This window comes from Alosa sapidissima, chromosome 22, assembly GCF_018492685.1.
Source record: "Alosa sapidissima isolate fAloSap1 chromosome 22, fAloSap1.pri, whole genome shotgun sequence".
Taxonomy (NCBI): domain Eukaryota; kingdom Metazoa; phylum Chordata; class Actinopteri; order Clupeiformes; family Clupeidae; genus Alosa; species Alosa sapidissima.
Window position 1 is genome coordinate 2,445,141 of NC_055978.1, and position 26,882 is coordinate 2,472,022.

The 26,882-nt window shown below is 42.5% G+C and overlaps 3 protein-coding genes across 5 annotated transcripts in view; 1 reads left to right on the forward strand and 2 right to left on the reverse strand.

Annotated features, from left to right (window-relative positions):
- utp20 (UTP20 small subunit processome component) overlaps positions 1 to 1,701 on the forward strand; it is a 59,298-nt gene extending 57,597 nt beyond the window's left edge. For all 3 annotated transcript variants that reach the window (XM_042078570.1, XM_042078569.1, XM_042078572.1), the window contains exon 62: positions 842 to 1,701. In XM_042078570.1, the coding sequence (XP_041934504.1) occupies positions 842 to 1,000 (159 nt within the window). In that variant the 3' untranslated portion in view covers positions 1,001 to 1,701. The remainder of the gene's footprint in view (positions 1 to 841) is intronic.
- A 94-nt stretch (positions 1,702 to 1,795) lies between these two features.
- On the reverse strand, positions 1,796 to 7,849 carry arl1 (ADP-ribosylation factor-like 1). The gene is made up of 6 exons (XM_042078646.1): positions 7,699 to 7,849; positions 6,926 to 7,063; positions 6,732 to 6,813; positions 5,824 to 5,935; positions 3,866 to 4,044; positions 1,796 to 2,817 (listed from the first exon to the last, which is right to left on the reverse strand). The coding sequence occupies exons 1-6, from the start codon at positions 7,700 to 7,702 to the stop codon at positions 2,787 to 2,789; spliced, it is 546 nt and encodes a 181-aa protein (XP_041934580.1). The 5' UTR covers positions 7,703 to 7,849; the 3' UTR covers positions 1,796 to 2,786.
- A 628-nt stretch (positions 7,850 to 8,477) lies between these two features.
- On the reverse strand, positions 8,478 to 15,224 carry pyroxd1 (pyridine nucleotide-disulphide oxidoreductase domain 1). The gene is made up of 12 exons (XM_042078645.1): positions 14,854 to 15,224; positions 14,567 to 14,647; positions 14,264 to 14,383; positions 13,905 to 14,033; positions 13,029 to 13,102; positions 12,589 to 12,758; positions 12,170 to 12,267; positions 11,917 to 12,022; positions 11,163 to 11,293; positions 10,683 to 10,805; positions 9,801 to 9,938; positions 8,478 to 8,827 (listed from the first exon to the last, which is right to left on the reverse strand). The coding sequence occupies exons 1-12, from the start codon at positions 14,935 to 14,937 to the stop codon at positions 8,579 to 8,581; spliced, it is 1,503 nt and encodes a 500-aa protein (XP_041934579.1). The 5' UTR covers positions 14,938 to 15,224; the 3' UTR covers positions 8,478 to 8,578.
- Between the last annotated feature and the right edge of the window lie 11,658 nt (positions 15,225 to 26,882).

A 26,882-nucleotide genomic window follows, 5' to 3' on the forward strand; every position in this document is an offset into this window, starting at 1 on the left:
AATTTTGACAATTACTTGTACAGATAATTTTTACAGTTACAAATAATTTCTACAGTTTCAAAACGTGATACACACGTACAAAACGTTCAAGTCTAATATTCTTCCATAAGTAACCATAATCAGTAAGCATACTGTATGTAGGTGTGCCTTGGCATTTTGGTTTGAGCTTTAGTGTGCCTTCAAAAAGGGTTAGAAACACTCGCCTGAGCGCTATGTCCGCAATGGAATGTGTTCACACCTGAATATCAGCATTTCTGCCACTAATGTCACAGGCAGCTTCGCCTGAGACTAGTGCCCTCACAGAGGAGACGTTCTCATGAGCCTCACCTGAGCCTCACAGAGGAGGTGTTCTCATGAACCTCACCTGAGACCAGTGCCCTCACAGAGGAGACGTTCTCATGAGCCTCACTTGAGACCAGTGCCCTCACAGAGGAGACGTTCTCATGAGCCTCACCTGAGCCTCACAGAGGAGACGTTCTCATGAGCCTCACCTGAGACTAGTGCCCTCACAAAGGAGATGTTCTCATAAGCCTCACCTGAGCCTCACAGAGGAGACGTTCTCATGAGCCTCACCTGAGACTAGTGCCCTCACAGAGGAGACGTTCTCATGAGCCACACCAGAGCCTCACAGAGGAGACGTTCTCATGAGCCTTATTCAGATTGGATTGGTCATAAGTGGCAAAAAAGAAGCTTATATTACTGTAGCTGTGTGTGTGTGTGTGTTTTCATTTCAAAAATAACATTAGGTGTGTATGGTACCTCTCTTGGCCAGCGTGTTTAGTGTGTGTGTGTCTGTTGTCTTTCTTATCTCCATGGTAACTGGTCCCATTTCCCCCCTCAGGCCGTGGCGAACCCAGACATCGCTGCCCGGAGGAAGATCAAGAAACACACCAAGATGGAGGCTAAGAAGAGGAAGATGGACTTCTCCAGAAAGCCCTCCAAGGCCAAGAAGCTCAAGCTGAGGGGGAAGTCTGCGAGGGACCTGGCCATTTTACAGTGACCTCCACCACGCCACCTGGAGCACCACATCACATCACAGACTCTTAACGGCAGCGATGATGGATCGGCTTTACGTGGCGGTCGCTCCCCGAGTCCAGATTAGCCAGCAATCCCTACACACACTGGAACAGCACCACTGAGCTGAGATTTTCATTGAGGAGGCCATCGCCAGCTTTGTATTGTATTGTCATAAGAAGGCCTCAGGGGATCAGCTAGCAACAATGTGCTGTGTAGGCGGCGACATCGGGCAGATTTTCCTGTTTGAGGTTGTGTGTTTGTGTAAAGGTGAGACGAACTGAACCAAGGGTTAATCAATGGGTTAACATTGTCATAATCTGTATGTAAAATGCTAGTAGCTGTTTGACAGTCGCCAACCTGTCTTGGTCCCTTTCCTAAAAATTACTTCCTGTGTGAGAAGACTACAACGCCTTCTGACACGTCAAATGTTTGCTCGCCAACACTCAATAGCAAATAGACTGATATGGTTTCCATGGCGAAGAGACAAATGAATGCTTGTTTCATTTTTTAAAAACAGATTGAGAATCCTATTAAGAGCCTTGAATAAGTGGATGATCTTTGCTGCGCTGTCATGATTAGGATGTGTGTGTGTGTGTGAACGTGGGGATTGTTGTAGGGTGTGTGCCATTGAATGCACAGCCAGTTTTATTTTTTAACTAATATACAGAAACGATAACCTGCAAAGTATTGTGTGTGTGTGTTTATCCATAACTCACTGAAGGTCGCGTAATAATCTTATCGTGAGAGAGAGACACAGAGGGAGATGAAGCCGAACAAGCCAAGTCAACACCATTGCTTTATTATGGAGAGGACACAACCCCAATCATACTGATGCAACAACGGAGCATTCTCTCATATAAATATGCCATTACAAATCCATCGCATACAAATGACAATTACTCTTAAATATGCAAGTTCTAAAATACCAAAAGTTAGCTACCAAAGCAGCCACATCCATTTCTATAGGAGTCCAAAAAAACAAAACGGAAACAAGCAAAAATAAAGATTGTATAACAAACAGAAAAAAAAAATAAACCAATTTCATCAGTTTAGTTACAAAAGATGTAGTGGAATCAAAACGGAGAGGGGTTTGGGACTGTTTATTGATCAGATGAAAAAGAATCGGCACAAGAGAAGAAACAAAGCCGAGAGAGACAAATCAGCGTGAGAGAGAGAGTAACACATCTACAGCAGCAGGGTCAGAGTCACCGCAAGTCCATCCATCGCTAGCCCCTCGAGTCTCACTCTCGGGCGGCTGGGCGAGGGGCGGGCACAGCATGGCAGCTAGACGAGGGGGATAGGAGAGGACAGCCTGCCTCGGGTCGCACGGCCTCCCGCTCTGTCCTACAGTGTTATGATCAAACGTTTAACTCGTCAGAGGCTGGTCCCAGTGCCGCGGATTTAGGGGGGTGGGTTGGGTCAGACTGCCAGATTTACTGGATGCTTGGATCCTGATGCCCCAAACAAACACACACTCACACTCCAAGGCCACTCCTGTGTGGTGTGTGTGTAAATGGGGGGAGGGGAGGGGAGGGGGGAGGGGGGAGGCTGCCATTTTTAATCGTAGTTTGGCTCCTGATGCCACACACACACACAAAGGCCACTCCAGTGTGTGAGGGGGGGGCAGGCAAGATTAGAGGGAGTGGCCTTCAAACAATGAGGCAAGAGCACAGTCAGTCACTGGTCTAGAGGACAGCCAATCAGGAGTCTTTCTGCTGGAGAGCAAAGGTCAGGAGTATTTACAGGTGGGGACAGGTGGGTCTGTGTGCCTACTGCCGACTCTTCAGAGCCTCAACCAGCCTGCGGAGAAACGACAAAGAAAGAGCAGACCGAGTCAACACAGCACCCCAGCACACATAACAGTGTCAACAGACATCAATTACACACACACACACACACACACGTCATATCCATTTCCTAGTTACGACAATCATTAACATTATAAAAGATAAAAATACAACACAACCTTCCTCCTCAACTAATGAGCTCTTACTAGTGATAGAACTCATTGGGCCAGGACTTATACACTATAAAAATACAAATTTAGGCACTTTCTTTTTAATTCCAACATAAAAGGACGTTTATATCAGTGACTAAGTCTTATTTTAACTCTAGCCAGTGCAGTGGGTACCCAGTCTCTGCAGAGACACTGAAGCTAAGCAGGTGGGGGCTTGGTTAGTACTCGGATGGGAGACCTCCTCGGAACACGTAAGTGGCTGCTGGAAGTGGTGTTGGGTGACCAGTAGGGGACAGTCTTTCTTCTGGTCATAACAACCCCAGTGCAGTGATGGGCACACTGCACTGTCTAATTTGCCCCCCATGACTCACACTGTGAGAGGGGGGGGGAACCCAGAGTGTTGTCAGAGATGCCATCTCTCAGACGAGACATTAAAATGGGTAATGAATCCCCCCCCATAGTGGGTCGTGCTATACAGTAGTACCATCGTCCTCCAGAGATATTGGCTCCCGCACACAGTTGCAGTGCTGGAGATGCATCCCGTTCACTTTTACATGGGCTTACATCATCCGTTGCCGAATTGTGGGTTGCGTCGCGTTGAGAAGTTCAGCTGTTGCTGCACTGACGGACGGCACCAAATTACAGTTATTACGGTTTTTTTTTTTTCCTTCTTCTCATTTGCATAGGTACCGTCGGGAACACCCACTGACATACGTTGACGGAACACAAGTGTGTGTATGAGCCGTAAGGGAGTGGGTAGTTGTCTATGAGGAGCCTCATCCAGGCTCGTGGCCTTTGGTAGATATGTAAAGTGAATGGGATTTAGCGACAGGGAGTCTGGGTTGATGTTTGGAACCCCGTGGAGCTGTAGATGTTTACGAGGAGCCTCACCATTCCATGGCTTCGTCCAGGCCAGTGCCTTTGGTGGCGGACGTCTTGAAGATCTGCCACTTCCTGTCCTTGAGGCAGGGGAGGCCGAGCGAGTTGGCCACCTCGGTGGGCGTCATGGCCTGCTCCATGTCCTGCTTGTTGGCGAAGACCACCAGGATGGCCTTCTTCAGCTCCTCCTCCTAAACCATAGACACACACACAGCAATCAGAGTCAGTTCATTCCAACAATCCTGTCCTAGGCTCCTATCCAACATTAACTGATTTGGTGGTGGTATTCTAAGGGATTGGGGCTTCCAAATGGCACACCAGAAGGTTGTGAGTTCGATCCCTGGGGCAGCCAACATTGTGCCCCCGAGCACTAAACCCGAGGGGACCGTCCCTGTCACTGGTTCTCTAAAAATTATTAATAAGACCACCTGCTCAATGACGAATGATTTGCATAATTGCTGCTGTAACCATGTATTATATGTAACTGGAGAGAGTGACTAAGTCCCGCTCCCCATTCATTTCAATGGCCCATGCTAGGCTAGCTACTTCAGCCAAAAAAGTTTGAAATTGACCGCAGCCATCTTTATGAAAATGGCGTGTCATGGGTGTTCTGTTTCCAGCACCTGCTGGAATTAGCCAATTAGATGCCACGTTACAGACGGAGACAACGTAAGGTACAACGGTATACTATGTCGTTGATGAAGATTGGACATTCCCTCAGAGGAAAAGAAGTTGTTCGGGAACACGCTTCACCTCGTTGTAGGCGCAAATTTATTTCATTGGTTGGGATAACATCTTGGGAATGGTGGTAGAAGTTTGCTCTGTCTGTCTCTGCTGCTGCTTCAACATCTCAAAGCAGATTATTATTAGTAGCACAATGGTGCCCCTCTACGCCCAACCAGTTATTTTCCTCTCAATGGCCGACAGTAATGTAGGGCTTTCATTACCATAGGGGATTCTCTTCCTGCCTCTAGACTTATTCTAATTATAAAGAGCTCTGTGCACTAGCTTACTTGAAGTCGGCAAACCAGTTTCCTGTTCGTTGACATCGCTTAACAAGCACCTGAAAAGGAATGCTGTACCAACTGTGCCAAAACGTGTGCTCACCAAAAATCCTTTCGAAGCTGGCGTTCATAGAAATGAGGTGGAAGCTAAAATTGCTTTTATAACAAATTGAAGCCGAGCAGAGGCACAGCAGTGCTCCTTAGAGCCGCCCACGGACATTAAGCGCACATTGCATTTCTTACGTTGTGGTACAACTAAAGCACTCATCTTCAGGTGCTTGTTGACAGCCAACAAACAGGAAACTGGTTTGCTGACTTCAAGTAAGCTAGTAGACAGAGCCTATAGGCTACGTGCAGGAAAAGCTCTCTGTGCTCGTTTGTTTCCGGTGGAGCCAGGTGTGTTTGAACCTGCCGCTATTGTTAATGTAATTACACGGACCCGGTTGTGTGTTGCACTAGGGAATCAGCACGTTATGATCAAGAAGGATTCATGTGGGTTTTAAAATTGCAAACGAGATATTGGGGTGGTTCAAATATCTCAAATATAACACATTTCTGATTACAATTTACAAATACAACTCTGTGCTAAATATTAGAGAAGACCTCCTATAGTAAATAAGTTTACTTTGTATGCTAATGAAGCTATTTACAATGAATTACTGGTAATATGCATCGGATCACTCTGCACAGTAATCTAGAAACTGAATCGCCACTACGAAAAAAACCTTTGGCCATGAATGTAGGTTTCATAGCAGAAGGGTCGGTAGGTTTTATGAGTCTGTCCAGTCTGAAGACCCTCATGGGTCGAAACGTTGCGATATTAAAAAGGTTGCCTAGGAGCTTCTACAACAGTGTCCAGGTCTCCATCCTTCTTTTAACTGCCGACACTTTAGACCTGGCACCTGTTACGATCTACCTTGGATGTGCGTTCCTTTCCCTTTGGAACTGCGTATGAGTCTGTCTTACCTCCAGCATGGCCACCAGCTCCGACTTGGAGATGCCCATGCGGTCTCGGTCGCTGCTGTCCACCACATAGATGACCGCGTCCGTGTTCGAGTAGTAGCACCGCCAGTACGGCCTGAGGAGCAAGCGAAGCAACCAGACGGACCAATCAGAGCAGAGCAACCACACAGACCAGTGCAATTAGTTCTGCACCCCGCCAGTCTCAAATGACATAATGATTATAACTCCAGAGGACTCCAATGGAACCCACTCATCACAGCCTATAATAAGCCTTAGACAATACACTGTCTACTTAACAATGGGTCAGTTAAACCAGAGACTTTCTAATGTGGAGACACTGCACTCAAAAAATACTCCATAGAAATGCATGGGGCTAGTTTGTCACGCCAATATGGCCGTTGTCTACACATATCCCACCCTTTCCTCGGCAAAACGTCGACATGTGAATACATTGAGCCAATCATGTGGTGTGATGTGAATACATTGAGCCAATCATATGGTGTGTTGTGAAGACATCGTGCCAATCATGTGTTGTGATCTCGCCGCTGGAGCAAGATTGGTGTCGTGAAGCCTTGCGCACGCGCAGTTCGACCCAAAGACTGTGCACGATGAGTGCCCATAAAACGTTGGTATATGGCCGCCGAGTGGAGGGACTTGCCTAAAAGGACTTTGGTTAAACTGAATGTGCATCTCTCACTACAGGACGTTTCCATGGAACTTGTAACATGGTTACACACACACGTAAGTATATTACATATAAATTCTTATTAAATACCTACTAATCCTATACTAACACTTAAAAATATATACACCACAAGATGGTCAGAGCTTTCAATGAATAGCTTTGCATTATATAAATAGTACCTGATGAGCAGGATTTGTATTTGTTTAGTATAATCCGACATCCTCACCTGATACTGGTCTGGCCACCAAGATCCCAAACCTGGAACTTCAGATTCTTGTATGTCACGGTCTCCACATTGAAACCAATGGCTGTGTAGGTAGGGATACGCAATTAGCGACCAAGTACAACTTTAAAACAGTAACATAACTCGTAAATGAGATTGACACAAAGACTTCAAAGTTCAACTCGAATGGTACTGACTTGGGATGGTTGTGACGACCTCCCCAACTTGTAAGCGGTAGAGAATGGTCGTTTTGCCGGCCCCATCCAGTCCGAGAATCAGGATCCGCATCTCCCGGGTGCCGAAAAGGCCGGAGAAAAGACTTGAGAAAAAGCCACCTACCGCAGAAAAGAGCTCGTTACATTACTCATTCATTAGTCCGGTTTTCGTGCTTTGATGTTGCTGCTATTCACTTTGACGCAAAACCAATCTGACAAATCTGTGACATGTAACGTTATTACACTTTCGCCTAGAAATGCACACACTAGCTGTAAACATGCATCAGTGCCCACACAGAGAACGACAACTAACGTTAACCGACAGACAACATTGAGTCCTCCAAACAAATGAAGGGAATAAGGAACGATCAACATCCTTGTTGTATTTAGAAAAAATTGAGCTCAAATGGACCGAAATGGTTAAGCTAGCGCTGATGTTAGCATAACTCTTTCTAGCTAGCGATGGAAAAGATCTGTCCATTATCTTGAAGTCAGTTCTCTAACAATGATGCTTTTGGTGTATCAGTATGCCCACATGTTTATACAATATTTGCCAGTCTGAATCTATCAATCACCATTTAGTACCTAAACATTCAGGCATGTAAGTTAAATAGCCAGCTAGCTGTTAGCTAGAAAGCTATGGGGTTGGTTTTACTAACTGACAAACTATCCAAACTCTCTGGAGGAACCAGCAAGTTAAACAATGTTAACGTTGCTAGTTTGACTCGCAATTTGTATGAAACTGTTTTGCTTACCCATTTTGATGAGGTCCTTGCTACTTCTACGTTAAATGTTGTTAAACTGGGCGAGTACGACAGCAGCAATACTGGCGGACCACACGCTTCCGTGCTGGGAGTCCGAAATGACGTGTCGCTCTGCCAACTGGCAACATTAACGTGGCTTTTCCAGTCAGCACATTCGACAACACCAACCCCCAAACCAGTTTTGAGCAGCCGAGGTGAAACCTTTGCGATATAGGTTGAATACATGAATAGGATAATAACAATTTATATCCAATTATTTGTTGCATTGTATCATACAATATTTTTGTAAAACATTCGTTCTATTGGTAGCCTACCTGAAGAGATTTCAACCTAATATCAGACATACATAGGTATACGATTTTAATCACAAAATACACAGAATGAAATAAAGATTAGATTGGAAAAAATTGAGAAGGGCTATGATTGGATTAGTCTGTATGGCATCCATGACATCATCCAGACTCAAAAACTGCAGCAGGGTCTGCGAATATTGTGATGGCACTTTATATTTTTTCTAAATGTGTAAATATGATACTTTCCTGCTGGACCATTATTTACCTTTTTGCCAACCAGATCATTCAATTCCAAATCATGTCCAAAACTTTATATGTCAGTTTTGCATTAGTGCAAATAAACGTGTATTCGATATTGAGAAACTAACCAAACCATCAAAATAAATCTTTGTCTAACCAACTGCTAGTCTGGAGTGGGCATTGGGGCACCTAAAAGGTGTATTAGGAATGTATTTAACAGACCAAAACAGAAACAACTACATAAATACATTTATTTTTGCATTTAAATATTTACTGTACATATGTCTTGAGCAAGGGTTTTCAAAACTGCAACTCTATGGACCCCAAACACACTGCTTTCAATCAAAGTAGTCCTCGATATCTATGTTTGGGTCAAGCAGATCTTCTCCGTAGGCGGACAGGTCCATCTGGTTCAGGATGAGGTTCTCGAAGGTCTCCTCCAGGTTCGTCTCCCCGATGAGCACAGCGCCCATCATCCTGCCGTTGCTAAGCACCACCTTGATGTACTCGTGTCCTTTAGTGCAGCGCAGCAGCAGCTCGTGGTTCTGACCCAAGCCCTGAGCGTTGAACTTACCCAGCAGAACCACCTGGGGGCGCCAAACACACACACACTAATCAGGAAACAAAAGCACTAAGGCCTAGCCTAGAAATCTAGACGCACCCTAGCGGCAGCAAATTACATTTGCTTCCAGGGCTAGTCTAGCAACTTGTGAGCTTGAAAAATTAAACTTCTATCAGGCCAATCAAATCGTGTATTGAGTCGTTAGGCGGGCTTAACATAATGATTGATGGCAGAGTTGCAACGGTTTGGCTTGAATTCCCTGCTACTTGAAAACAAAGAAGATGGATGTTGCTGTTGGCATACAGTGTGACACGAGTTAAGCTTGTTTTAAGTTGGCAAAAGCTTGAACTAGCCAACTAGCTCCGCTGGTGGGAAAACGCATCGGACTCATGAGTTGTAACGCTGTGCTATTGCGTGCAGAGGGAATTTGAAAGACAACCGATTATCCCGGCCCTCGGACAGAGCACTGCCAACGGTGAGTCCCCAGACCTACATTTTAATGTGGGTCTGGCTCTTCAGGCTACTTCTCCACGCTTTATTCAGTGCGACTGACGGATGGACAGCTAAAACGGCTATCGCCAGGCCAGGTGTCACAAGTAGAATTTGACAATAAAATGGAGCTCATTCTAATTAGGGCATCCACAGGCCTACTGCACAGTATGTAACTGATAACCCAGTAAAGCAACAGTGGGCCTAATACCTGCATTATTTGTTCAGTCATTAATAAATCTCTGAATTATTTATTTGTAATTTTTAATATTCACTATGGTGACATACCCCCCTAATCAATGTTTAGAAAGTGTACCGGAGTACCCCACCGCACACACCGATTTCCCCTCCCCTGGGTTTAGCGTTTCCATTTATAGCGATTATATAGAGGCTTCAGCCTTCTAACGACTCCCCTGTCTCAGTTGCACATTAAAAGGCCAGCAATGTCTCATCATAGTCGGCCAGCAGCCTAGAATGATGCTGATGGAGGCCGCTGCTCTTCCTCTTACCTTGTAGTTGAAGAACTTGGTGATGTGGGAGAAGAGTTCGAAGCAGAAGTCCAGCTCGATGGGCTCGTCCAGAACCTCCGCAGCTATGCACCGGCCCACATACCAGCCCATCTGCCGAGCCTGGGTCCACAGACGCATCTGACCAGAACACGCACGCACGCACATACACATAATAAAAAACAATACCCAATAAAAACAATGCAATATTTTCAAAACATCATTTGAAAACCTGGGCCTATATTCACAAAGAATCTTAAGTCTAAATGTAGCTGCAGTTACGTCTCGACCAACTATGGTCATACAGATCCATACTTAACGGTGCAAAGATACTGTCATTCTGTAGCATATTCCATCACAATTCCATCACCTTCACAGTGATCATGCAGCCTGTCATCTTTATTTATTTATCTCCCTCTAGTCCTTCACAGTGATCATGCACCCGGTCATCTTTATTTATTTATTTATCTCTAGTCCTTCACACAGCCCGTTATCTTTATTTATTTATTTATTTATTTATTTATCTCTAGTCCTTCACAGTGCTCATGCACCCTGTCATCTTTATTTATCCTTCACAGTGCTCATGCAGGGCATGGCTTCTCACCAGCACTGACCCCTCACTCCTCAGACCATCGCTGACGTCACTACTAGCTTGTGCATGAGAAATGACGTAAACCATAACTTAACCTAACTAACTAATCTTAGTAGTTGTCATTTTTCCTTACTAAGAGTTGATCTCAGCATCGTTGTGAATAGAGATAACTCTTTACTAAAAACTTTTAGTGTAATTTAGGAGTACACTTAGTGGTAAGATAAAAGCTTCGTGAATGCTTTTTGACACATATCTGTATGTGGCATCGTCCATCAGTCAGGTTTGTCCCTCACCTGTTGCCATAGATGGCTGGGCTCCCATCCTGCACTGCACACGTCACCCGCAGCAAACACGTCCGCCTCAGAGGTGCGCATGTGATCATCCACCAGCAGACCTCCATCAGCCCCCACCTTGAACTAAACACACAACAAAACAGACTTCCATCACCCTCAACTCCAACTAAACACAAAACAAAACAGACCTCAAATCACCCCCACCTCAAAACAGACCTCCATCACCTCCAACTCCAACCAAACACACAACATAACAGACCTCCGTCACCCCCACCTCAAAATAAACACAAAACCCAAACAACTATTGCAGACCTACGTAATATGGATATCACCTGGCAAGGATGGAAACATTACAATGCTGCAACACTACAGCAAATGATTAGCATCACTTTGTTTTATAATTCTATTTTTAAAAACATTCCAGTCTATAGCAGCGGCCAATAGTAAGTCCAGTGTCATGAAGTTGCAGTTTATCCTTACACTGTTTCCATGGAGAAAGGGTTCCGTGTTGGGAACAACTCCTGTCGCGCTGACGATGAAGTCACAGCCGTAGGTTTGGCCATTGGTGAGCTGCACGTACACAGGCCATTTTCCCACATCAGGCCAGGGGGCTGGGACACAGAATAACACCAGATCATGGGTCTGTGTTTGTGGTTATGAAGTAGCATGCTAGCACACTCCAATGGTTATGAAGTAGCATGCTAGCACATTTTAATGGTTATGAAGTTGCATGCTAGCACATTCATTGTTTTTTTTATATATATTATTGATTGAATGGACATTCTTGTTTATTACTGCTTTTTCCCTCATTTTCATTACTTATTTTATTAGGCTATTGATTGAATCGACATTGTTGTTTATTATTGCTATTCTCCTTATTATAGTTTGACCAACATTCTAATCTGTTCCCTGTTAAATTTTTAATTATTATTTTGTTTTTGTATTTGAGTGTCGCTTTGGACAAAGATGTCTGCAAAATCCCATAACCATAACCATAACCATAATGGCTATGAAGTAGCATACTAGCACATTCTAATGGTTAAGGAGTAGCATGCTAGCACATTCTAATGGTTATGAAGTAGCATGCTAGCACATTCCAATGGTTATGAAGTAGCACACTAGCACATTCCAATGGTTATGAAGTAGCACACTAGCACATTCTAATGGTTATGAAGTAGCACGCTAGCACATGTGTGCGTGCGCGCGTGCGTGTGTGCGTGTGTGTCAGGGTCACCTGCATCAGAGCTCTGGGGGCCATCAGGAGGTGACTGCAGAATCTCCTGCTGGGTGCAGATCCTCCTGATCTCACACTGGTACTCCATAGTCACATTATGGGACCCCTACAGGACAAAACAGGGTATTACACATTAGTAGTGTGTGTGTGTGTGTGTGTGTGTGTGTGTGCACTGATGTACAAAAATGTGAATTATTATATTATTATTCTCTCTCTCACAGACACACACTCACACTCTCTCTCACACACACACCTTCTGTGCTCCTCTGAGGCTGATGCCCTCGTGCCAGTCTGGCCCCAGAGCGCTGCCCGTCTCTCCAGACGCCCCACTCACGCCAGCTGATGCCCCACCTGAACACACCGCATCCATATCAGTGCGTGCATGTGTGTGCGTGCGTGTCTATGTGTGTGTGTGTGTGCGTGCTTTAAATTTACAGACACTTTTATCTAAGATCACGTACAGCAATAGAATAACATTTAAGCTACAGTGCAGATAAAAAATTAGGAATTATCACTGCTTAGTGCATACATGCAAAATGCTTCCATATCAGAGTGTGTGTGTGTGTTTTTGTAGTACATGTGTGTGTATGTGCTGAACACAGAGCATCCACATCAGTGGTTTAAATGCTTGTGTGTGTGTGTGTGTGTGTGTGTGTGTGTGTGTGTGTCTACCTGTCGCTGCTTCAGTAGTGTACCGCGCTCTCTTGCAGGGAGTGGACCGCTCTGGTTTATCTTGGGCCAGTGCTGGGATGAGAAACTGGGCGGCCCCTGCGTCAAAAAAGGTGTTCCCAATGGCCTTGTCCTTCACCGCCCAGATCACCTCGCAGCCCTCCACCTCATAGCTGCTCACAGAGGACACACACACACGCACACACACAATATGATGTACTGAGAGGACAAAATGACACTTCACATATGCATGCACACATAAGAAAATCCCAGTCAAAGTACAGCAGTACATTAAATTACCACAAGAGGGCAGCATTTGATAGCAAGTACAGCATGGAGGACCCTACTACACCAACACAAATACACACCAGCACACACACGCTCAACACTTCCACACACACTTTCACACCACTCACTGACATTGACACGTCAAACACACTTACACCAGCTCGAGAGCTATGCCTCCGTTTCCCACCACCACAATCCGTCTCGCTGTTGACAAGCGTTTCTGGAACTCCTAAAGAGAGCAACAGTATTACAGACACACATTATAAAACAAAGTTGAATACCTTGGGGTCTTCTCATTCTAAGGGAGAGCGTGTACTATTCTGAGAGAGAGTGTGTGTACTATTCTGAGGGAGAGTGTGTGTACTATTCTGAGGGAGAGTGTGTACTATTCTGAGAGTGTGTGTACTATTCTGAGGGAGAGTGTGCACTATTCTGAGAGAGTGTGTATACTATTTGATCGGACTGACTGTGTCAGGGTCCCTGGGATTATTTAAATTAGGGCTGAGCGATTTGGGGAAAATATCGGATTTTTCTGAACAGATATTGCCATTGTGATTTGACTTGAACTCAAGCCAAGCTTCAGTTCAAGACTCACCATATAAAACGTTTAAAAGATGTAATGAAGCATTATCCATTAAGATAAAACTGTGTACTATTCTGAGTGTGTACTATTATATAACGTATATAAAACGTTTACAAAACATGTAATGAAGCATTATCCGTTAAGATAAAAATGAAGTAACTGCTTTATAGTAATCTGAGGATGAAAATGAAAATATACAAAATGGGATTAGTTAACAGCATGCAGAGCAGAGAATAAATGAGCAAAACCCTCAAATCTTGTTTTCACTTTCTCGGTATGAGAAATCTATAGCCTACAGACTGATGGGGGAAATTGATAAAAATGGGCTGCAGCAAAACGAAATGTCATGAAAGTGCTCAATATTCTGAATGCAGGCAGGTGTATGCTGTATATGGCTATTGTCCGGGTGATGCATGAGGAATGGCGTTGTGGAACACCTGGGGATTACCTGGGCGCTGTCCGTGTCTCGTATGCCCAGCACGTGAGGGTTATTCTGGGTGAGGAGTTTGGGTTTAGCTCCACTGCACACACACAGCTTCTGGTAGTGGAGGATGCAACCATCTTCCGTGTGTAGTGTCTGAGAGAGAGTGAGAGAGAGACAGAGAAGAGGGAGAAAGAGAAATGGAGGGAGAGAGAGAGCTACTCAGGCATTCCCTTTAACAATTCATCTGCAACAACCACCAACAAATTGTGCCATTGTTGTCACACAGCATTAAACATTACAGTAAAATGGCACGTGTAGCCTACATTGGCATGTGTAGCCTACATTGTGCAGACACCTATTGTTGTTGTTGCGCGGAAACATACATGTTCTTTGGCTTGTAAGGATTTCACTGCAGACTGAATGACCTTCAGATTAGGATACTTCTCCTCTAGCACGGTGGATGGCTGTTCTTCAACATCAAAATCCTCCAAGATCTTAGACACCTAAACATGAAGGGGACATGGTCTGTTATTTAAACCAAGCTCACATACAACTGTCGTGGTATATTCTCTGAGACAAATAGTTTTAGCATGTCGTTTATTTTACAAATGTAGGGTAAAGCAGAGAATTTCTAATAAGGGTCCGTAAACGGGCTCTGGGTAAAGTCATTTGAAAGTCTTGCCAACCTGTTTGAAATTCGTCACCGTCTTGACCAATGGCGCAGCTGTCAGAAGTACCACACTGTCCGACGTAAACTGTGACGCAAGCTGGAATATGAATAACATTAAAGGTTCACTTTTTAGGCTGTCCATAGCTTTAAAGATTATTGGATAGCCTACTGCTGGATTAGATGTTGAAAAGGCTAACGTTAGTATGAATAACGCTGCCAAGCATGAGCACTTCACTGCACTGCAGACAGAGAGAGCACGTTAATGCAAGTCTGTGACAGTCTGATTCAAATGCACTCTTTTACCTGTTCCGCGCAAGTAACTCCGGCAATTCCACCACCAACAACCACAAATCGGACGCGTTTTTCAGAGTTTACGCCACATGCCATCACTTCGTCTTCACAAATCGTTTTTTGCTGGGGTGACAGCACAGCGCAGCTATCGTAGAAGTTACAGAATTCGGTGAATCGGTGGTTATCCTTTTCTAGCTATAAGCCGCTACTTCACTCTAGTATGACTGGCAAGTGACACCGTAGCCTAATGTCAAGAGGTTTCTTGAAGAAGTGACACAACAAAACCGAACAAAATAGGTGTATAATCGTTTCAAACGTGATAACAAGACAGCATCACGTTGGACTTCCGTATACACGCATCAATTACACTTACGGTGGCTTGTAAGTGTCAAGCTAGCTACTCCTCCTTCTTCTTCTATAATGTTTAATGGCAGTTTGCATACTTCGTGTAATACCGCCATCTTCCGGGCTGAGGTGTGATCCAACGGGATGCTACTTATATCCAGTTTTTTAAATTAAATGAAAACTGTGTGCTAGATATACTTAATAAGTTTTCCATGGTTAGATCTTTTTTAACCACTCCCTTCATTTGCAAACTCAATCACCTTCAACTAAACACTTCAAAGACCAAGGAGATGGTGGTAGATTTCCGAAGGTCTAAGCCCGCTCTGCTACCAGTCTCCATTGATGGGGTCAATGTGGAGGTGGTAAGCACCTACAAGTATCTGGGTCTCCATCTGGACAATAAACTGGACTGGTCAACCAACACTGATGCACTCTACAAGAAAGGTCAGAGCAGGCTGTATTTCCTGAGGAGGCTGCGGTCCTTCAATGTGTGCAGCAAGCTCCTCAGGATGTTCTATCAGTCTGTTGTGGCCAGTGGTGGAATGTAACGAAGTACAAATACTTCGTTACTGTACTTAAGTAAATTTTCCACGTATTTGTACTTTACTTAAGTAAAATTTATAGTGCATACTTTTGACTTTTACTTCGTTACATTTTACAGCAATTATCTGTACTTTTACTCCGCTACATTTCTACAACACCAATTCCTTTTTACGATACATTTTATGATCAGTTTTTTTTTCTCTCTCTGACAAACACGTTTGTTTTACCGGGGGTTGCTACCAAAGATTCTGGAGCGCTACGTGCATTCTTAGAAACATAAGCTTCTAGTCTAGACCAGGCAAAGCGTGAGCTTGTAGCCATCTGCATTCGGTAGGCTATATTCACCAGACCCATGGCTACACTGTACATGCAACTGTGTTCTGTGCCTTTCTCCGTCTGTTATCTGCAGCGTTAGGGCCTCCTCTCCGATGAGATTGCTATCCGCGGATCAACGAAGTTACAGGCTATGCCCATGCTTCTGTCACACGTCTGATCATTTGCGGCACAAATGAATGGTAGACTATTAATGAACCGGTGGCCGGAAAAAACGTACAGATTAGGAAATATTCCTTAATTGTGTGTGATTAAATAAAGATGCATAGCCTACAATTGGGGGGGAGTAACGTGAGCGCTCATTCAATGTCTATTCGTCTGCGCAAGTGAAACTGAACTTAATCATAAAGACACCTTTCTCAGCGACTTTTCTGTTCAATCAGCATAATTGGCATTACGATCCACCCGACGTTTCCCTTGTCTACCCTCGTGTTTTGCTGAATGATATTACTCAGCAGATCACCCTAGTAGATAACCATAATTACAGTCTCTAGAATTGTAGGTCAGAATGTAAACTGGGCCACAGATGGTAAGCACAATTGCATTAACTTAAAACTATCTAGTCGAGTATAACCTAAAACTAGCTTCCCAGTGGGTATTTGATGTCAATTCAACATCAATATGACATCAAACATTGACGTCAAAAAACAGGTCTAGAATGAAAGTTGTATTGACGTCAATGTACTGATGTCAATTTGATGTCAAGATTTTGACCTCCGCGATGTCATACTTTGTTGGCATTTGATGTCAATTCAACATTTATTTGACGTCAAGATGTTGATGTCGTTTTGATGCTTTTCTGACATCATTCAATGTCAAGCTTTGATGTCAATTCGACATTTATTTTACATCAAGATGTCATTTCCATGTCAAGCTTTGTTGGCATTTGATGTCAATTCTATATCTATTTGATGTCAAGATGTTGATGTCGTTTTGATATCATTCGATATTCAATGTCAAATAAACATAAATGCGATAAACATTGATGTCAAAATTACATCAGAATTTATTAACATATATTTTGATTATTTGTGCAGAATACAAGTACAAAGACAACAAAATGCAGTTTGTGTCTAACTAGAAGTGCAAAAAAGCAGAAAAGTGATATACAAAGTATAGACAGGTGGTGCATAGACAGGACAAGACATAGTGCCGTGTAGACAGTAGTATACAGTTGGTTTATAGAAGGTGGTTTAGAGTAATATAAATGAAATATGTGCAGTGTATTAGTAGTTATCTTATAAATGCAGAATAAATATGGCTAAATATGAACAATGTATGACAACATGTACAATGTAGTAACAAGTAATGGAATGTTGGAGAACATTGAGAGATCCAGTTGAATGGAGAGAGACAGAGAAAAGGTTTCTTTTAACAGGGTTCCTACACATTTTCTATTTCAAAATCCCATACTTTTTCCATCCTTTAATTTACAAACTTCTTGGTAGATTTTTCTGACCATTCTCGACAATGCCACTCCAAAACCAAACGTTTGTCTCAGCATCCAGGAATCGTTGAGCACCTACATTTGTGCTTAAACATTGATGGTGTGCCACTTTTTAAATCCTCCAACTTCCAAATGTGTCCCATACTCCGCAACTTTCACAACTTTGCTCCTTTCATTGTGGCCATCTACTGTGGAGTTGCTAATACCCGTTTTAATTTCGTTTTTACGAAATCAGACATGGGCTGCTGTAAAAGGTTGTCATATAAAAATGAAATCTATGATGTCTGAGGATCACAACCTGGGTGGACAACCCGGTCAACAAGCTGCTGGAAACTTGTAGGATGTGTTCAAAGTATGCATGTCCCCCCGCAAAAAAAATACGCTTTTGAAGCTCTTTGCAGTTCCCTATGGCAGCTAGCAGCCGCGATCAAATGCCATCATCCATAACTATATATATATATATATCATTTTAGTTGTGAAATCTACAGCCCTACCAACACAACGGGAATACAGCTTTCAAACGATATCTTGATTGTACAAGCAGTATGAAATATAGTTGTGATTATGTAACGTTACATTGAAAGACTTTGAACTTCTGTTGCTAATTATCCATGTTTCTCCACTAGCACTAGTTCTAGCTTAGCCTGCTGCAAAAAAAATAGTTTTGATTGATCAAATAGTTTTACGTATACTACTTAACGAAAAGGTGATCTTGTAAAACAGTCCATAAATAAGATATCAGTCGGTTCTGTCTTTGTATCCTTGCACTTTTACTATGCACAAACTTAGTCCACAAACACATCAAAAACACAACGTCTTCTGCAGTGGTGCACGATTATGTTAACACTACTTCCTGTATTGTTGAAAATCCCATGTAAAATAGGCTAGGCTACTTGGATTTTCAATTCACCACTAGAAGGCAATAAATAACCACTTATTGCTGCTGTGGACTGCAAAGACATCGGCAGCGATAAAATATCGAGAAGCTGGCGAAATCAAGGTTGAGAAATTTCATGGTAGCCTAAGTGCTTTTCAATTTTCATTATAAAACAATTACAACCCAAAACAGAAAAACTTGGGACGTTGTGTAAAATGTGAATAAAAACAGAATGTAATAATCTGCAAATCTCTTAAACTCATATTTACTTGAAAAAAGGACACAGACAGCATATCAAATGTTGAAAATGACAAATTTGACTATTTCATGAAATATATATTTTAATTTTGAATTTGATACCAGCAACATGTTTCAAAAAAAGTTGGTACAGGGATAACAAAATGCTGGAAAAGGTGTGTAATGATAAAGAAAACAAAAGGAGGAATGTTTCAAAACTAATTAGGGTAACTATGGCAACAGGATTGGGTATGAAAAAGAGCATCCCAGCAGGGTCTCTTGATGTACGGGTATTCATCACACAAATGATGAAACAATGCCATTTTAATGCTTCTTAAGATGAAATTGTGAAGTATTTGGGGGGTCCATCATCTACAGGACAAGGGAAGGAGCTGAAAAACACATTGGATGGTCGTGGTCTTCTGGACCTCAGATGGCACTGCATCAACACCAGACCTGTTTCTACACCTGTCATTGTAAAATTCTAACAACCAAAATTGTATTGAGACACAATACAGAAAATACCACCGTCTTATCTGGGCCTGAGCTTGTTTAAAATGAACTGAGGTAACGTGGAAAAAGGTCCTGTGGTTAGACCAATCAACATTTGCCATTGTTTTTGGAAATCATGGACTCATCTGGGCTAAAGAGGAGAGGGCCTATCCATGTATCCAACCTATCCAACTTGTTTTAGTGCTCAGTTCGAAACCCAACATCTATGACTGTGTGGAGGAGCATTAGTGCCTACAGCATGGGCATCTTGCACATTTGGCAAAGCACAATCAATTCTGAAAGATGTATACAGGTTTTGAGCAACATATACTGCCATATCTATTCTAGAGAAGACCTTGAATATTTCAGGAAAACAATGGCCAAATGAATTCTGCACATATTTAAATAGTATTTCTCCATAGAGAAAGAGTCCAGGTGCTAAAATGGCCTGTCTGCAGTTCAGATTTGTCAAATTAGGTGCATAATGGAATGGAAAGCATGACTAAGAATACCCCATACTGTTGAGCAACTGAAATCGTGTAGTAATGACTATTTGCTAGAGTTCATTCTCAAAACTCTAGCAAATAGTCTCCTCAGTTCCTAAACATTTACAGAATTTTGTTAGATGAAGAGGTGAAGCAGTACAGTGATAAACATGCTCCCGTCCCAACTTTTTTTGAAACATGTTGCTGGCATCAAATTCAAAATGAACATATATTTTCCATGAAATAGTCCAAATTTTCATTTTCAACATTATGTTGTCTGTGTCCTTTTTGCTGCTAAATATGGGTTTACGAGACTTGTATATTATCACATTTAGTTTTTATTTGCATTTTGCACAACGTCCCAACTTTTTCTGTTTTGGGGTTGTATTTCAAGTCGCTATTAATATGAACACTATAATAATGATGAATCGCTTGGGCAGTAAAAAATCAGAAATTTTGGATGGTCTCTGGATGAGGGCCAAGCATTTTCAATTCCATCTACACAGCCTGCCTGGCCTGTGTCAATGGCCATGGCAATATCATGTGGTTGTGTTAAGGGTTGTCAGAAGAGCTGCTCCTGTGCAAAGAGGGCAATTCCATGCTACATAGGATGCCTTTGCCAGGGGCCTGAAGAAGAGCAGCAGCTCTGTTGAGGGGGACCTGGACAGGGTGAACCAGCTGAACCACTTCTACAACAGGTTTGACTGCCCTGCTCCAGCTCCAATGGTAGTGGTCTGTCCACCACCCCCTGCTGACTCAGACATTGCTCTTGTTTGCGTGCCTGCCCTACCCCCACCTCCCAGTCTCTCCAGCTCTGCATCCCAGTGACACCCAACAACCTAAGCCACCATCACCTCACGCCCTGCCCCCACCTGACGCCTCCTTGCCTGTGCCTGTTGAGGTGTCCACGACTCTGGCATCCTTGACAGGGACATCAAGGAGGTGGTCATTCCCCAGCCCCCATGCACCCCCACACCCCCTCAATAGCAGTGCAACACTCACCTCCACATCACAGGCTATCGTACCCCCACCATCACTGGATATTGCACCCCTCCCCCACATAGCGATCACGAACAATGAGGTGACAATGACTTCAGTCAACAGCAATCACACACAGATCCCAGATGCACACTCTACAAGAAAGGGCAGAGCAGGCTGTACTTCCTGAGGAGGCTGCGGTCCTTCAATGTGTGCAGCAAGCTCCTCAGGATGTTCTACCAGTCTGTTGTTGCCAGCGTCCTCTTCTATGCAGTGGTATGCTAGGGAGGAAGCACAAAGAAGAAGGATGCGGGGCGACTTGACAGGCTGGTAAGGAAAGCTGGCTCTGTAGTGGGAGCTGAACGAGTGCATCACTTCAATATCTGACAAAAGGACCCTGAACACTGATCAACATCTTGGACAATGAGTGTCATCCACTCCACAGCACTATTGTAAAGCAGAAGAGCCTGATCAGCTGGAGACTTCGCTCACTGCCTTGCACAACAGACAGACAAGGAAGTCATTTTTCCCCAGGGCCATTGAACTGTTCAATGCTTCACCTAAGGGAAGAGGAGAGATAGACTTCTCCGCATAGTCTGTCTGCCTCTCCACCCCCTCCATGTTTGGATACTGTCTGTCCACTAGCCACTTTTTACCACTGTCTTACTGCCTCACTGTTTGCGTGCTATATTAGCACATATGCATAACCCCTCCCTCCATGCCACAGCCAAATTGTGGCCACACTTATACCTTTTCTTAATATAGAATATCTAAATCTATCTTAATATCTAAATCTATCTATCTATCTATATATATAGATTAGGGCTGTCAAAATAACTGATTAATTTCGATTAATTAATTTGAGAAAAAATAACTGATTAAAAAAAATAACGCAGATTAATCGATTCCGTATGACCTTTGACCCTGAGCCGTTGTAGTCAGTAACCATTAGACTGTAAAATGAAGGAGAGAGAAGAAAATGTGCTGACTAGATCATTGATTGGAACATTTACTTTTAAACAACAAACAAAATAAAGTGTTGATTAAAATAAAGTCCTCTGCAATGTCTGCAGCAAGGAATTTGCATATCACCGGAGTTCATCAACTTTAAAGTCGCACATCAATGCAAAGAAATAGTGTTGACATTAGGGGAAGTGTTAATTTATTTTCATTGTGTCCCCTAGGTTCTGTGGCCTATCTGTGGCCTGATATACCTTGTATGTGAAAAACAACTTCTTCCCGAAGCACTTTTGAATTTATTTCCTCAGCATATTAGGTCATATCATAGATTATTATGGCCATTATTAAAATAATAATACAAGAGTTTTTGAACTTTAATGTCACTAATGCTGATTATTAAATGATTTATTTAAATTTAAAAATGTAAAATACTTTCACAGTAAAAAATATGTGATTCATTTAGATTAATTAATCACAGAGTATGTAATTAATTAGATTAATTTTTTAATCGATTGACAGCCCTAATATAGATAGATAGATAGATATAGTTTTTTCTATAGTTTTTTATATTACCTTGCCTATACTCGCTGATATGTCCATACTTATTTTATGCTGGTCTCTAGACTTTATTCTTGCACTGTTGCACTGTTGGACTTACTCATTTGCACCATCACCATGACACTCACTCACACAGAGCACCTTACCTTACCTTACTATGCACAGAGAATCACAGGCTCAGTCCCTGCCTCAGTCATTGCAAGCGCCTGTTGATAAATCACCCACTATGTGGATACTGTTTTTAGAATTGATTTAGATTAACTGTTATTAAGTATAATTTGTATTTTAGTATATTTAGTATATTCTTTATCTTCTACTGTCCTTATTGCTTAGTTGTTTTTTTTAATATTATATACCATTAATTTCTTTTTTCTGCTGTTAGTGAATGTGTGTGTGATGTCTGTATGCTACTGAGACCTTGAATTTCCCCTGGGGATCAATGAAGTATCAATCTATCTATCTATCTATCTATCTATCTATCTATCTGCTGAAACACTAGAGAGCAGCAACAGCAGCAGTGACTCTGAAAACAGCTAAACAAATTTTATAAACATTATTACAGAAATTAGTTATCACCCTGAATCTGTTTGCCTGTTTCATTAATTGTTTTTTGTTTTGTTTTACAAATTGCTGCTTAATGTAACTGTTTTAATCAGTATTTTTTTTTTAAAACTACTCCACACATGACTCCTGTGTGTTTTAGTCTTTCAACATTTAGTTGTCTAGCTTACACTCCAAACACCTGGATTGAACTCCAGAATAACCCGCCTAACCCCAAATCCTGAAATCCTTTTTTTTAATTTCGATAGAATAAATAAAGCTATCCCACTTGTGAAAGAATATTAGAAATACTAGACATTATAATACAAATAACAGATCTTGCATAAATATGCAAACTATGTAGGCCTACTGTATAGAAACAGAGCTGTACTACAATTCACATCAGTTAACAGATTAACAGTAAACCTTTCTTGGATCTTGTTTGACTTGATAGGCTTGAAATTGAATTCCCTCTAAATGTGTTAATGGGTCTGAAGTCTGGTTAGTAAAATTATCAAAATATTATTTCATCTGTAAAAGTTAACTTCACATGGTATTTTGTTTATTTTAACAACAAAGGGAAAAGAATGCTACCGAATATAATGGAATGTTCTTTAAATATTTATAAATATCTTTGTATACCTATGAATTAAGAGGCATTGTTAACTCTTACATTCTAATTACATGTACAATCAAGGCTTCAGATGAAAGCCTATCTTCCACTCTTTTGAAAGGTGTGCTCAGTTTGTTTCTAGCATAAAGTATCAGGGAGATATGGCCCAGGATTCATGGATATAATTAAACCTTTTTAGCATGATTGGGTGATTCCGGGGAGTTAAAGCAGAATTTGAGGTAGCATTGTTTTGACCCTAATTGCAAGTTTCCAGCAGCTTGTTGACCGGGTTGTCCACCCAGGTTGTGATCCTCAGACATCATAGATTTCATTTTTATATAACAACCTTTTACAGCAGCCCATGTCATCTAAACCCCCTTTGCCCCCTGGGTATAAACCAAATTCAGTGGAAGAGTACTTAAGTGACTTTCTCCAGGAGTTGCAGCATTTACAGCAAGATGGCATTGTTCATGGAGGCAAAGCACTTCAACTGTCTGTGAAAGCATTCATATGTGATGCTCCTGCCAGGGCATTCTTTAAGTGCATTCTTGTTACCATTCTTGTGAGTGATGCACTATCAGAGGCACCTATGACGGAAGGTTTGTGCCAAAGAGCCAGGTACGGTTCCAAGGACTGAAGACTGTTTTGTTTAGGCCAGCTCTGCTGCCACACTGCCGCCACCGTACTGCTGCCACTCTGCCTCCACCGCACTGCTGCCACCTGTGGACAAGGAGGAGTGAGAGTTATACAACAAAATTAGTTATTAGTTGTTAGTGGCAGCACTAGTATAAAACCTCTAAAATCTAATACAAGAAAATGAATGTCTAAATCCCAGACCCTATCTCAATGAGGTCTGACGTTAGCCAGGCTAAGAGCATATTCATGGAAGAGGCATGCGTGTTGGAAGTAGTTTTCAGCTAAAGAGACACTGAAAACATGTTTTAATCTGTATACCATTAACATTGCATAACAAATAACAAAGTAAAACATTAATTTGTAGAGTACCAAAACCAGACGTCTTTTGAGTGTAATCAGATTATGGCAATCATTTTTACAATTGTTTACAACTTAACTCTATGTCCTCACTTGAACCCATTTGCAAGGATGAGTATAGAACGTGCTGGCAGCGACAGATAACATGTAAACGCTCCATATGTAAACGCGCCATAGCAGTGACGGGACGCACACACCATATCATCGGCCATTTTGAGTTTTAAATGAACTACCTAGCAACAATTCCAACACCCACAAGTTAAGGATGTCTTCAGAGAGTTACACTTGATAAGCATGATAGGTCTACTTTCGGCGCACCAACAATTTAAATGGAGGGGCAGCGTGACTATTTCGGGAAAGGCTACAATCTTTGATAGGTGTCATCTCAAAAGAAAGTTCACTTTCTCCATCATCGAACTCTTGAATACAGTGATGGTACAAACCAATATCTGTAATGCAGTGGGGTAAATTAACGTTACGTTAGCAGTAGTTTTTACGTTTTATGCATAAAATATATGGTTTATGTAACCATTTATGTTATATGGTTTATGTATATAAAATATATGGTTTATGTAACAAACAAACAAGCGGTCTACAGAGGATGCAATCTGCTCTGCCCTCCACCCAGCCCTCACCCACCTGGAAAAAAGAGACTCATATGTGAGATTGCTGTTTATAGACTTCAGTTCTGCATTCAACACCATAATACCACAACAACTCATCTGCAAACTTGACAAACTGGGACTCAGTACCTACCTCTGCAACTGGCTACTGGACTTCCTCTGTCAGAGGCCCCAAGTAGTACGTGTTGGCAACAATACCTCAAGCAGCATCACACTGAGCACAGGGCCCCCCCCAAGGCTGCGTGCTCAGTCCGCTGCTCTTCACCCTGCTGACGCATGACTGCACTGCAACCTACAGCAACAATCACATAGTGAAATTTGCTGACGACACAACTCTGGTGGGTCTCATCACCAAGGGCGACGAGACTCAATACAGGTTGGAGGTCGACCATCTGACCACGTGGTGCAGGGACAACAACCTCCTGCTGAACGTCAGCAAGACCAAAGAGATTGTTGTTGACTTCCGGAGAGGTCACACCCAACACCTGCCACTGACCATCGACGGTGCTGTGGTGGAGAGAGCGAGCAGCACCAAATTCCTGGGGGTGCACATCAGTGAAGACCTCTCCTGGACCACCAACACTGCATCACTGGCGAAGAGAGCTCAGCGCCGCCTGTACTTCCTGCGGAAACTCAGGCGAGCAAGTGCTCCACCAGCCATCATGACCACATTCTACCGAGGCACCATTGAGAGCATCCTCTCCAGCTGTATCGCTGTGTGGGGCGGAAGCTGCACTGAATACAACAGGAAAGCCCTGCAGCGCATAGTGAACACAGCTGGAAGGATTATTGGTGCTTCACTCCCCTCCCTGAAGGACATTTACACCACCCACCTCACCCGCAAGGCGACCAAAATTGTGAGTGATGCAAGTCACCCCGCTCACAATCTGTTTGATCTACTGCCCTCTGGGAAGAGGTACAGAAGCCTGCGCTCCCGCACTACCAGACTCACCAACAGCTTCATACACCAAGCTGTAAGGATGCTGAACTCTCTCCCTCCTCTCCCCCCTCCACCCTCAGCTACATAACATCCTGGACATTGGACCCACAATGGCCGCCTGCACTACTCCACTTGCACACTTGCACACTTGTACACTTTACAACTTGGTGTTGTTGTCCTGAAAACACAACACTTCTGCTGCTCTTACATAACTTGCACCACTATGCCACTTTCTTTATTACTTAGGTCAAACAGAACTACCCAAGCCTTTTATTGGCCTGACTTTGCACTAGTATTTTATTGACTGTCTATGCACAATTTCAACCAAATTTTGCTGCTCTTATTTTTTCATTATTATATGTGCCCTCTTATTTACTTATTTACTTACTTTTTTGTTTACTTGAATGTTATGTTTGTCTGTGGACTTAAATTGGTAAAATATGTCTTGTCTTCACCGTGGGATAGTGAGAAACGTAATTTCGATCTCTTTGTATGTCTGGAACATGTGAAGAAATTGACAATAAAGCTGACTTTGACTTTGACTTTGACAAACCCTTCAAATTTGAGAGAGACTGAACAAAAATATGAGTTTATTGTATAGTTTTTGATGGGAAATTCAGAGAAACCCATGTAAAAAAAAAAAAAAAAAAAAAAAAAAAAAAAAAAAAAAAAGATGCATTTAGTCCAAATTAACTGTGGATTAACTAAGTGAATGGGTGTCCAACTCTTGAAATAGCATGCATCCCTTCCATGCAATCCCCGCCCCACCTCCACCTTTTCCCACGCATAACGGTAGTGTTAGATAAATTACAATACTTACAGTATTTGAAGTAGCTGCACATTGCACACAACCATGCTAAATAGTATAGTTTTGGCACACAGTACACAAAGACAATTCTGCCATCATACCGGAATGTAAACGTGATAATTACCAACTATTTCGTTCGAAAATTCTAAAACAGTGTTTCTCAAAGTGTGGTCCACAAGCTATCCCACGTGGTAAAATATAATATAGATGAGTTTGCCATATTGAACCAACTTGTATGTAAATCTAAACAGTTCTGCAACACTGCCTAT

Excerpts from the sequence above, each read along its gene's own strand:
- arl1 (XM_042078646.1), bottom strand. Across the intron at positions 6,814-6,925 it reads GGTCGTCACAACCATCCCAA|CCATTGGTTTCAATGTGGAG; the intron begins GTCAGTACCATT and ends CTACCTACACAG. Across the intron at positions 2,818-3,865 it reads CTGGACGAAGCCATGGAATG|GCTGGTTGAGGCTCTGAAGA; the intron begins GTGAGGCTCCTC and ends GTTTCTCCGCAG.
- pyroxd1 (XM_042078645.1), bottom strand. The coding sequence starts at position 14,937 with ATGGCATGTGGCGTAAACTCTGAAAAACGCGTCCGATTTGTGGTTGTT. Across the intron at positions 11,294-11,916 it reads CCCCCAGAGCTCTGATGCAG|CCCCCTGGCCTGATGTGGGA; the intron begins GTGACCCTGACA and ends TCTGTGTCCCAG. Across the intron at positions 9,939-10,682 it reads CCAGCCATCTATGGCAACAG|ATGCGTCTGTGGACCCAGGC; the intron begins GTGAGGGACAAA and ends TGTTCTGGTCAG.